This window comes from Caloenas nicobarica, chromosome 4 (genome assembly GCF_036013445.1).
Source record: "Caloenas nicobarica isolate bCalNic1 chromosome 4, bCalNic1.hap1, whole genome shotgun sequence".
NCBI classification, from domain to species: domain Eukaryota; kingdom Metazoa; phylum Chordata; class Aves; order Columbiformes; family Columbidae; genus Caloenas; species Caloenas nicobarica.
Genome location: NC_088248.1, coordinates 73,566,872 through 73,579,135, shown reverse-complemented (window position 1 = coordinate 73,579,135; position 12,264 = coordinate 73,566,872). Strand labels below are relative to the sequence as shown.

Sequence of the window (12,264 nt, the reverse complement as noted above, 5' to 3'; positions counted from 1 at the left end):
ATCTCCTGCAGTCAGGTTTATTATTAACCTGGTCTTGGTTTCTGTACAGTTGGAATAATGATATGTACTCAGCTTATAAAAACGCATGTATTCGACTGTTCAAATATTTGCACAATTGGTTCTTTTCTAACAGTGTTTTAAACTAAGCTTTTGGAGGAATGTGATGGTTGGCCACCTTCACATAGGAGACGCTATGTTATTTTTGGTACAAGTTAAAGATGTATTTAATTTTCTGTTTATTAAAGATACAGTGCTATAGTACAGTATATAGTCCTCTGAAAGTGTGTGGGTTACTTCTATGTGCAATGTTTTTCTTGACCTTTGTTACAGGTGGTGCAATAAGTCCATGAGATGATGAGATGGTGATTTTAGTTTTTCCCTCTTTAAAGAAAAATTAGAGCCCTCATCATTTCCTCTCTAAACTTCAGCTTACTACACTGGTAACTTTCGACAAGTTAATATATTTGGCTTCAGTTCTACACAATACTTTAGTGTTCCTTATTGTTTAAAGTAATGATTCATATACGTGTGTGTTTACCCCCCCTGCTCCGTCCCAGCCCTTTCAACTCCACCCAAAACAGTTAATCTCCCCACCAGGTTTATTTGCACAGTTCCTTATTCTCATTGAAAGCGATGTCTAGAAAGGTCCTTCTGGGTCACTAGATCCAGCCCCCCTCAGTGTGAGCAGCCTGTAAAGCAATGGAGCTCTCCTCCCACAGCCTTTGAAGATGGGTGAGCCTGCCGCAAGCCAAAACTGCCAACACATCCTGGCTTTTTCAGGTCAGGGCGAAACCATCTTCAAGGAAAAAAAAGGCCCCTCACAAATGTGTTTTATCTCCGTGTTGTTTGGATTTTTTTTTTGGCTTGTTTGTTTGTGTCGTGAATTCTAGCCCAATCAGAAATGTTTATTCTAATGTACTGCTGTGTAGGAAACAAGATTTACTAAAATCGATGAGCTTCAGGCACCGTAGAAATCGACAGCTAGCCTGCCACTGCCACCCATCCCCAAACAGCTACTTAAAGCCTAAGCTGGGTAAAGCAGTTTGCGTGGTTTGTTGCCTGCAGACATTGGAGCTGGTTTCCAGTGTCCTGTGTGAGCCTTAGGTGAGTCTTGTTTTTATCCTAAGACTTGTCAAATCTCCAGGATTTCAGTGTTTCATCCAGAGGTATTGAAAACTTAGTTGTGATTTGATATTTACTGTATAACGATTTGATGGCTTAGTTGTTTCAGGTTTTGGTTGATTTGAAAGGACGTATTAAAGACCAGTATGGAGGGACTAGAAAAAATAGGGTCTATACTGTTCACATAAATATCTCAAAAGATTATCTCATCCAGTGTTGCAACGGTAACACCTGCATGTGGGAACAAAAAGTCAAGTATCTTCCCCTGAAACTGAACTCTGAAAGTGTCTTACAGCATGTAAATTAGTTTGTGACATCCAGGCAGAGACTTCAACTTTTCTGCTATCTCTCTAGTTGGTCTAGGTAGAGCTACCAAGTTAAATTGATAGTTTGCAAAATGTATAGACTTAAGTTGGAGTTGCACTGTGTTAAATATAGAAAACAGCTAATAGATAAACTCCATCTGGCTGCAGTTTTGACTGTGAATGCTTCCAACTTGCAGATCTCTAGTGATTATCAGCACTTTGGATGGACGAATTGCTGCACTGGATCCAGAAAACAGTGGGAGAAAACAGTGGGATCTGGATGTGGGATCGGGTTCTCTTGTGTCATCCAGTCTCAGTAAACCAGAGGTAAGGCTTAATCTCTTTCCTGACTAAATCTCTTAAAACCAGAATTTTCTATAATAAAATGAGTGCAATTTCCTCCATACTTGAGAGATGTTAAACAATGCTGCAAACTTAGTCTGGATAAAGTTTGATAGCTATTCTCAAACTTTTTTTTTTGGAGTGCTTACATCATGTTGCCATTTCAAACTAGAGTGTGTCAGCATTTTAGTCTTGCAATTGACGTGATAACTATCAAACTAGATGATGTAACTGAGTTTGGGAATTGTGTGCAATTGCTGATTAAAAACAAGTTACTTGGAGTTTCAAGTAAATGAAAGGATCATCTGCTTTGTATTATTAGAGTATGTTTGGGCAAGTACTGGCTTTTTTTTCTGCCCCTCAAGCAAAGCAAAAGTCCATGTGACTTAATAAATGAACAAAAGATTTTTTTTTTTTATACTAGATAAGCAGACTGCCTATGAAACAGAATGTGCTAGCAATGAAATAGAGTGCTGAAGGTCACTCTAAACTACTGAGTGGAAAAGAGTTGCATCACTTCTTGCTGATGAACTGTAAGAAGGAAATCTAAAGAGTTAAATTTCTTGTTTGGTGCTATTTCCACCATCAGTTTGAATAAACTTAGGTTAGAAATTAGAAGAAAGTTTCTTGCTTTTCTTTTTCCTGCACTGAAGAAGTGGGATCCATGAGGCATTCTCTCCTAGAATTAAGAGGAATAAATATACCAACTAAGAGGTAGTTTGTGGTGGTGACAAAGCGCATGGTCCTTCACTATAGGGATGGTTGGATTTGATGACCAGTCCTGTATCGTGCATGATGAGTGTTGGAGAAGTTGAATTCAGGGGTATTCAGTGCGAGCATCTTGCTTCTGGTTCTTTGTTGATGTCTGGTTTACATGACGTCTGTTTTGGTAGAAAGAAGTCTAAGGAAAGACTGGATCTGTTGCTGTGGTAGTGTGTGAGAGCTAATAATGAGTATCTCAGATTGCAAAAGTAACGTGAATGTTAACTTGTGTTCCTTTGTTTCGGAGAGAGAATTTTATTGGGGGATGCAATTTCTTGAGTCTTGTTCAGATATCATTTTGTGTTTAAGATGTATTGTTATATTTGAGAACAAAACACTGTAGGAAAGGAGAACTTTCTTAAAAAGATGCTCTGCTACAGAATTTAAAAGAATATGAAAACTGTAAAGAGGAAGGTGCCAGTTATAAACTGTGGTCCTTCACAAATGTTTTCAATACTAGATACTTAACGTATTGTTCTGTTGCTGTGCATTGTTTCTAATAACCACCGTGAAAATAGAACAATCAGTTATGAAACACACATTTGAAATACGTGCAAATATTAACTTCATTTTTCAGTACAAATTAAGACATGAGCCCAGTTTTAAAAATATTTCAAGAATGCAAGTATTTAATACTATAGAAGTGGTTTTGCAAATCTAAATTTTGTCACGCAACTGATTTGTCCAGAGTTTTGATCTTTTTCCAGTGTGGTGTGACTGCAGAAACGAAAGGTTGGTGCTTAGACAACAAAAACTGTGTTTTCTCCATACAATATTTAATTCCCTTTTGGGGGTACAAGTTAGTAGGTTGTGAGAATCATAAAAAGACACTTTTAAAGAGCATTTGTTATGCATATAGGTAGTTTTCAGACAGGCTTTCAAATTGTTGCATTTCTACAACTGTGGCCAAACACACTAATGGATTTTATCAGTTAAGATGCAGAGCCTACAAGAGAACTAATTTTGGAAGTAAATTCTGGCCTTTTAGAAGCCATTAGAGGTTATGAATATTGGCCTTTTTAGACTTACTGTCATGTAAACAAATGCTGTTAAGACAGAAATTAACAAGAAACAAAAGTGATGAATACTCCAAATAAGCTACACTTAAAGGTTTAAATGTTTAAAATAAATATTCACGTTTCATCTGCTGTCAGTATCAGCTGAAGACTTCGCACAGTGAATCTGGATGCTACTTGAGTAATTTACCTCATTAAAATTGTTGGAACAATTCCGGTTTGGGTCAAAATATTAAATTCATGAAAGTCTGTCTCCCCACTTCTGCAGTATTACCTCTCTGATTTGGGCATGGGGCATGTTCCGTTTTGGTCGCTCAAACTGACTGTTGACGCTTTTTCTTTCTCTTCCAACCTTTTTGAGGTAAAAGAGGTCTCTGTGGTTGCAACCACAGTAGTATCTTCGTCATAAGCCAGTATAATTATGTAATTTGTTCGCCTACATCTTGCAAGAAATGGCAGATGACAAACTCTTTGCGTTACACTTGCAATGTTAAAGATCTGTGTTCTTTCAGAGCGAGGACAGTGTGTGCTGCTGTGTCTTTATTGTTTTGAGTTTATTTTAACTGTCTTGGGTGAGAGTGCAATGAACCGTAGTTCCAGGTCCTAGTGTGAAAGCATCAATTTAGTTTCCAAGTGTGTTTTAAGAGCAGACATTAGGTCTTCAAACTTTCAGCGTTTAATAGAACAGTAGTTACTTCCTTTGCCTAACTGTAAAATGTCAACTTGGCTGCTTGGAGCTCATGTGTTAATTAGGAAAGTGAGGTAGTAAAATTTCAAATGTTCCAGCAGCTCTGTCAAACACTTCAGATCTTGAAACTGCTGCTTAAGACACTGACAAGTGAGATGTTCATCATTTGTCATGTGAACAGATCAATTAGAAAGAAAGGGCTGCTGAACTACTAATTGTGAGTCTGGGTAACTAAAATGGTAAAATTAATTCCTCAGCTCTAAGCTCGAACATAAGCAATCATGGTCAGGGTACCAGTGCTGGGAAGGTAGGACTCTGCATTTCAGCCTTGTGCGTAGGAATTTAAAAGCTTTATTTCCCAATCCATTGTGTTAAAATGAAAAGCCCTCCTCTATCCAAGCTGTATGTTTACAACTCCAAGATTTGTTGTTACTTGCACATAAAGATTCCTTGTTGAAGTTCAGGATAAAGTCATTGAATCATAACTTTTCTGAAATGGATCTTGCTTTTAATGAAAACGCTTTAATTTATTCTTTAAAAATTAGCTTTGTAATGAATACATCATCTGTACTTAGGCAGAAGAGAGTACTTTTGGGAGACTCGGACTTGTTCATAATGATGCTTAACCACAGTGAAAATAGAGAACTGCCTCTCAAGCAGTGGAAATGGTTCACAGCACATCATTACGAGACTGTTGTCATTTACTAACGAGGGTGACGCGTCCTCTAACCTGCATAGCTTTATACTACAACAAATTACCTAATGGGCTTCTGTCTGTCTTTTATGAGGAGCTATTATATGAGAGAAATTAAAGTGTGAACATGCCTGTATTTTAAAATAACTGGCCAGTGAAAAAGCTGGTAGCTGATGGTTGAGAGAGGAGAAATTAAGTGGGATATGTGATGGTGGCGATCTGAGAGCAACAGCTTAAAATTACATTCAGAATTTTTCTTTGCGCTGTTGGGAGCGCTGCAGGGAACTCAGCTCCTGCCATACTGGTTCCAGTGCTCTGGGCAGAGCTTGCACTGGGATGTACTCGATAAAGGCAACTGTTTTGGCTCATGATTTGGCTGGTAGAGACTAATCCCTAAGTAAGCACCTTACTTCCTTATTTGAGAGATTGGGGATCATGGGACAAAATGAGTTTTAGTTCACAAGGATGACAATTACAGCAGTCACAGTAAACATACCACTGTATCCTGGAAAAATGAAATAATTGGGTTATGTCCTGTCTCAAAATCTGTCAACATCCTTATCTCTCTAAAGTCTCTCAGAATCTTTGAATTCCGTTGTATATATATTAAATTCTTGCCACTTTTTTCTTGTGAAAGCCACATAAAATAAGTTTTCCAGCAAACTTAAACATCTGTGTGATCTTTTTTTGACACAAAAGTGGCGTATTTTTGTGGAGTAGCCCACTACTATGTTTTTTCCTCCAGAGAAATGTGGAGATGCAAAGAAGTTTAAACTGAAGTCAGCTGAAGACTATTTGCATTGTAGGCAAAGAAAACATTCAGTAACTTTCATCCTTGGGCCTCTTAGGCTTTGGTGGAGAAGTTGCAAAACCTCCACTGAAGTGGGTCAGGGCAAGACAAGAGGTCAAAACTCCCTCTGAGGGGCTCGAATTGTGGTTTCTGGATTCTTTTATGTGCCCTCCCAGAGGTTAGGGGAGGGTCAATAATTTAATCGTCTCTTTGAAAGAGAAATCTTGTGACATCGGTTTTAGGCAAGTCACACCCACCACCCAAGGCACCCCTGCAGCAGCATCTGATTAGCCTGAATAAAAAAGAGGTTTTTGTTTGGTCCACAGCTTCGCACTTAAAAGGTTATTATAGCAGCTGTTCAATACAGTGCTCATTATTATGAATTTCTATTAAACCTGTATAATTCTGTTCTGACTCTGCTAACAGTAGCTGGACAAAACAAAACAGAGATTAGTTTCAAATTACACAAACATTCTGAGAAAATGGAGTTCTCTCTGGATTTTGCTTCAAAATGAATGGGTCTGGCTAGCTCACTAGTGTTAATCTTACCTTGTGGTGTATTTGTGCATCTTAAAACATCTGCCTGGGACACAACAGCAACAGAAGCATCTTTTCCTGCTTAGCACTTGGAAGAGTCTTTGTGCCTTAAGCTTTTATGCCTTTGAGCATGTGTAAAGCTTTCTAAAGCAAAGTTTTACACAAGGAAGTGAAGGATAAGATTTTAAAAATTTCTATTAATGCTGTAAAATTACTTTCTAGCTGTGATACGTTGTGACCAGATGTAAAGCCCCAAATTGCCACTCTGTTCAAGCAGGCGCAGTGTAAATCTTGTTTTTGAGGTGACCAGTCTGGGGAAAACCTGTTGCCTTGCAGGTAAGGTGGTATGATTTGAGTTGTCTGGAAGAGTATACTAGCAGAGTTCCTTGTGTCCTGCAGCTGATCCTTATTTTTGTATGCTACTGAGAAAGTTGTATGACCACCAGATGCTCTGATAGCTGAGGTATCATTCCTGTAGAGGAAGGCTGGGGCATCATCCAGTTCTCCATCGTATAGGTTTTCTATAATAGAAATGGAATTAAACTGTACTAAACGAAATACAAGATGTGGGGAATGATAATTACAGTTTTGCTGAAGGTCGGAGGCGATCAGTTGAAAACTGAGAATACCGTGTACTATGGGAACCTATGACAGGTCATCAGCTGCCATCTCGATTCCTCTGCAGGGGAAGGAAATGTGATCCTGTGCTGCCTGCGGGTAGAGAGAGAGAGATTAGTGTCTTAAATGGTCCTGGAAAAGCTCATAATGAATAAGAAGTGAGTGTCCAGAATTGTACTTCAAAGGAAGATAAATTCTAATTGCAATTGAGGCAGAGAAGGCTTATTAGGGCTATCAAGGGGAGTGGAGCCTGTGTTTTGCAAGAAGAGAATAGATGTGACTGCTCTTTAACTACATAGATGTATTATCATTCCTGATTGCACAAGCAGTTCTTTTCATTTCTGTTGCTGGAAACATGCACGATGTGCACAGCTCTAAAGAGGTGACACGCTTGGGAAAGTTGCTGGAGAGATCCGTGGATTTCTGAGTACAGATCTTTGCTTTCTTGGTGAAATGAAAAATAGAATTCTCCTGAAAACAAACTTCTAAGGATGTTTAGTGGATAAAAAGTCATTGGCAGAAGACATTGTTTGAAAATATTTGGATAGCTAGAAGTTGTGCTTTTCTGGGAAATGCAACTAAACTTTTAAATGTGAAGTGGTAAACCTGTGGAGAAAGGGAATTGCTGACAGATGTCTGAGCTGAGTTAGTGGTTAATGTGATGCAGCATCATGATTTTTGTTGGGGTGACAAGTAGGGCTGTTGCTTAGACAAGTGGTCTTATGTATTTATCGAAACTGCACAGTTTCAAAGACAGTCATCTTAGCTCAATGTCTTGTTCAATTAAAAAAAAAACAAAGGCTTCCGATAACTGCAGCTTGGTTGCTTTCTTGCTGACACGTGATGTCGTTAGCACTGATAAAGCTCTGATAAAGTGCTGACATGTGTCCTCTAACTCGTACTGTAAGGATGTTTGAGGGGATGACAGCTTCTGTTATGAGACACGTGGGAAGCTACAGAACGAGATCTTGTGGCTTGTGTGATATCAGAGCTCTCGACCCCACTCCTCACAAGTGGTGCTCTGCCTCGAACAAAGCCAGGAAAGTTTCTCAGAGTCACTCCGGGCTAATGTTTATCACCAATTTTCATCTGTCACAGACATGGTCAAAATGCATTGCTGCAAATCTTGGAAAAGATGTTTACCATCAGCTTGCTGCCTCCGTTCTTTAGTTATCTTTATAGCAGCTTGTAATTTAATTACATATGGTACACTGCATGTTTTGTATTGCCATTAAGCAGTTCTAGTGTTTACAGATATTAAAGTGGATCAACTCTCGTAATGCCTAGGCAAATACCTGTTTCAGAACAGGGAAATGGATAACTTAGATATTTGAAACTCAGCAGCCCAAACCAAAGTGATTTGAACTTTCAGCCTATATCTTTATCTGTAAAAGTAAGTGCTCGTTTCAAGCACTAAGCATTTTGGACAGTTTAGCAAATCGTTCCTGTAGTGGCACAGCTGCTGACATCTCATTGCTGAATTTCTTCTGAACTTTGTTCTTTATATGCAGGTAACTCTTAATCTTTCTGCCAGAGCCACCGCATGTTTTGTGCAGTCTACTTTCTTTGCATCCTTGGAAGAGGAGAACTGTGCATTTGCCACGTTCTGTTCTCCTGTACTGGGCTCTGCTTTCCCGTGGGAGTTGCTCTGTGACTTAATTTTTCAAGACACACAGGCTCTGTGTCCTTATCTAAAAAAACTCACCCTGTCCAGGCAGGACCAGGGTGAGAAACACATAAGGTCTGGCAGAGATCAACTTAAATCCTGGACCCCTGCAGTGACACAGGCATCTGCTATTGCCCCTTCTCCCCGTCTCTGAAGAGAAGCATCTTGCTGAGCTTCCAGGCGATGCTACAGGAACCCGTGTGGTCTGCAAAAGAGCTTTGTGGGGGGCTGGAGGTGGTGGTGGGGTTAAAACATCGTCTTAAACCAGCCCAATACTGGAACAGTACAAATTTTGACATGGTGGTTAATGAGCTTCTGTATAGGACCTGTTTCTGTAGAGGCAAGGTTTTGGGTAATTTTCATTTTCTTCACTAATCTTCTCCCTTATGTGCTATTAGTTTTAAGGAGCTCAGTGATGGGCTCAGTAGCAGCAGCTCCACTTTGTCTCAGAAGGGAGTACTCTTAAGTTCCAGAAGACTGTTGCAGTCTTTTCTTATTAATAAAACTTGCCACGTTAAGAGGAGGATGGAATAATGTCAAAATAAAGTCTTTCTTTAAACACCGTGCATTTTTTTTTCCTTATTATTAAGGAGAACAATTTTTAAAAGTCTGTTACCATGGCAGCAAAGCAGGATGGCATCTCTGTAGTCAAAACCCCAACTCTTGTTTGACTGTGATTAAAGTAACAGTGATATTTTAGTTTGCTCGTCTTCAGAAGAAAGGTCTGCATGATTGCACAGTAAACAGTATTGGAGACCTGATCTCTTCTGAAGCTGGAGTGGTCTAGTGAGCAGACTGCAATTCCTCTGTATCCCTGCATGGCTGCTCAAGGGAGGGCAGAGGACAGAGCAGGACTAATTCTTTCAATGGCAAACTCAAAATGAACACGATACTGTGCCCTTGACACTGGAAATGAGAGTATAATTCTCAAGCTACTGTGCTGCTCTCATCTGTTGCTATTTGTGTAACACACAGTTTTGTTGGGACCCTGGTACCTTGCGCGTGATCAGATTTTAAGATCTGAAGTGTAGAATCGCAACAGAGATACCATCTATAGTAATTTAATAAAGCTGTTGGAAGGATGTTGCAGGTGTTACTTTGATGAGAGAGAAAAAAGTTTTCAAATGAGTTCTCTAGTACTTGTCCAGAGCAGGGTTACAGCATCACTTCGTGTGCTCATCATACACAAAATACACGGCCAAGGATATCACATTTATGACTTGACCCAGTCTGTTCTAACCAATGAAAAATGCAGTAGAAACTAGAAGAATGTGGGGGATGGTGGAAGGAGAAGAAAGGCTGTAATAGATGAAAGTTGTATCATAGGATCTTAATGTGGGTCACTTGACAAATCCCATGAACTTCTATTTCTGGATGAACTGTACAGCCTGATGGTAAAAATCGTGAGGTTTGAAATGCATCTACACCCCCTAATGCTGTGCAGAGCCTGCATGTCCTTTCAGCGTGTTACTAAACCTATTTCCGTGGCTTCTCTGATGTGCCACTTGGGCACAGGCTGGCTCTTATCTCTTTGGAGGAGGAAGGCCATGTAATCCTGGCTCCATAAAATACCGATTCATCCATCAGATGTCCAAGTGCAGCCTTTCTCACGGTCCTGGTCTTGAGGACGGTCCCAGCACGTACCCTGGTTAACAGCAGCAGGAGGTAGTTGAGAACAGGTGCATGCTCTGTAAACAGGGGTGGTGCTGAGATTAGAAAGTGGTGTCATTCACAAGAAGGAAAGTTTGTCTAGACACGACAGCCATCTCTTGGTATTTCCTCCTTCAGCTTCCTCATTGCCCTTGAACACATCTTAGAAGGTCATTTTACTGATGTAAATCATGGACTCCCCTTTGCAGTAATTTTTCTTCTTCCTTGGCTGGTTAAACAGCATTGTATGCTCTGAAGAACTCTTCGCTCTTTTACCAGTGCTTTAGGCGTTGGAATAGCTTAACTCAACAGCTTTTGTTTTTCAAAAGATTGTACTAGTGCCTGGGTCTTTGTTCTCCTCTTAAGGAAGAGGAGGTGATATTATGAGCCTTGCAGAAAGTTGGAAGAAAAATATCTCCTAGGCTCTAGCTGGCCCCTTCATCTCAGTGAATTCCTGTTTGATTAGGGTTTGCCTGTTAGTAACAGTATGCTGTTATCCTCGTAGTACCCTGTGCTTCAGGATTTCTGCAGGTAGCTGAAGGGAAAACAGGTGAATCAACATCCTGAAATCCAAGCTGAAGAGGAGAAATAACCTCTCATATGGGAAGGAAGTCACAAACCAGCGCATCTGTGCAGAGACCTCCCTGCATGCATGCCAAAAAAGAGCAGACAATACATCAGCTCCAGACCCACCTGAACGAAGCACATCTCAGGACCTTGCCTGCTATGTGTGTATATAGATCTCATCTGAAAAATCAATGAACATTTACAGTAGTGATACCTGTATTCCTGTATGCCTCTGAATTAAAACAAAACAAAACCACAACATGTGGAACGTACAAATATTGCCTTCTCTTTCCCAGATTTGTTTGTGCAGACTCTTGTTTCTACCCTTTAGAGTGAAGCTGCAATATGTGGCTTTTAATATGTTGCCTAGATTAGTTTTAAAGGGGCTTAAAAGACATAGTTCTTACTGAGAAGTAGCTTTCTTAGCAACATGCCTGATGTTAGCTTTGATCCTGTTTGTTACAGCGATCCTATTGTAGAGATAATCATAGAGGAAAACAATTGGTGCCCTTATTATTTAAGATCATACAGGTTAGTCTTAGTTAATTAGTAACTGCAATGAAGCTCTCGCAGTTTATGATAAGAGTAAGATTTGAAAAACACAAGCTGAAGTGTTAGAAAAACATAAAGACATAACACTTCCTATTCTAAGGAAAACATTTTACCTGTGCTTAGTTATTTCCTTGGAGTTATTGGAAAGTCCAGCCCATCTGAAAATGATAATATTGACTGTTTTGGCACCAGACTTGTCTCAGATGTGCCCGCACGTGAGCAGGCTTGATTTTTGCTTCATATGATGCAGAGCGTTAGCCATGGCAAACGGTTGTCACGCTTACTGTTAAGCAGCTCATGGAAGCTTTAGCACTTCAGCTTGTTTTGATCTCTGTTTACACGTTTGTTTGTTTTTTTCTGCCACTGCTATAAATCAACAGCTTCCTGCACCGATCAACCTGCCACGGAACCTCGCGTGCTCTGCCCTCCTTTCCAGTAAAAAGTCTAGACAGCAAATTCCCTGGTAGCATATGCCATTTCGGATCGTTATGCCTTTTTTGCCTTTTTTTTTTTTTTTTTTTGTGAAGGCTTTTTAGAAACTGCATTACCTCACCCGTCGGCCTGGAGATTGAGCAGCCAGCGCCGCTGATAGGGCTGCACTCAGCCAATGGAGAACTTCAGCTTCCAACTCTTAATGAGCAAAAGAGCAGCGTCTCATTTAGGGCTCGATAGTTAATGTGTTTGGGTTTTTTTTTTCCCTTCTTTTTTTTTAAGTGTTACTTCTGAAAGACAAGCCACTTAACAATTATGTGCCATATTGCTGACCAATGAAGCTGAACAAATAGCTATTTACATTGACAGATCAGAGGAATGTGTAAGTGCATCCTGGTAACCTACATTTTCTGTGCCAAGAGATTTGCAGCTGACTGCCTGGGTGACTCACTCCTTGGATTAGGAGATGAGGTAATGCTTTTGAGATACAGGGTGATGTCATTCCTTTACCTGAGCTGCATGC

The 12,264-nt window shown here is 40.0% G+C and overlaps 1 protein-coding gene across 1 annotated transcript in view; it reads left to right on the top strand.

Moving 5' to 3' along the window:
* Positions 1-12,264, top strand: part of EIF2AK3 (eukaryotic translation initiation factor 2 alpha kinase 3) — a 43,661-nt gene that overhangs the window by 5,770 nt on the left and 25,627 nt on the right. Inside the window, exon 2 of the mRNA XM_065633644.1 lies at positions 1,625-1,754. Within this exon, the coding sequence (XP_065489716.1) occupies positions 1,625-1,754 (130 nt within the window). The remainder of the gene's footprint in view (positions 1-1,624; positions 1,755-12,264) is intronic.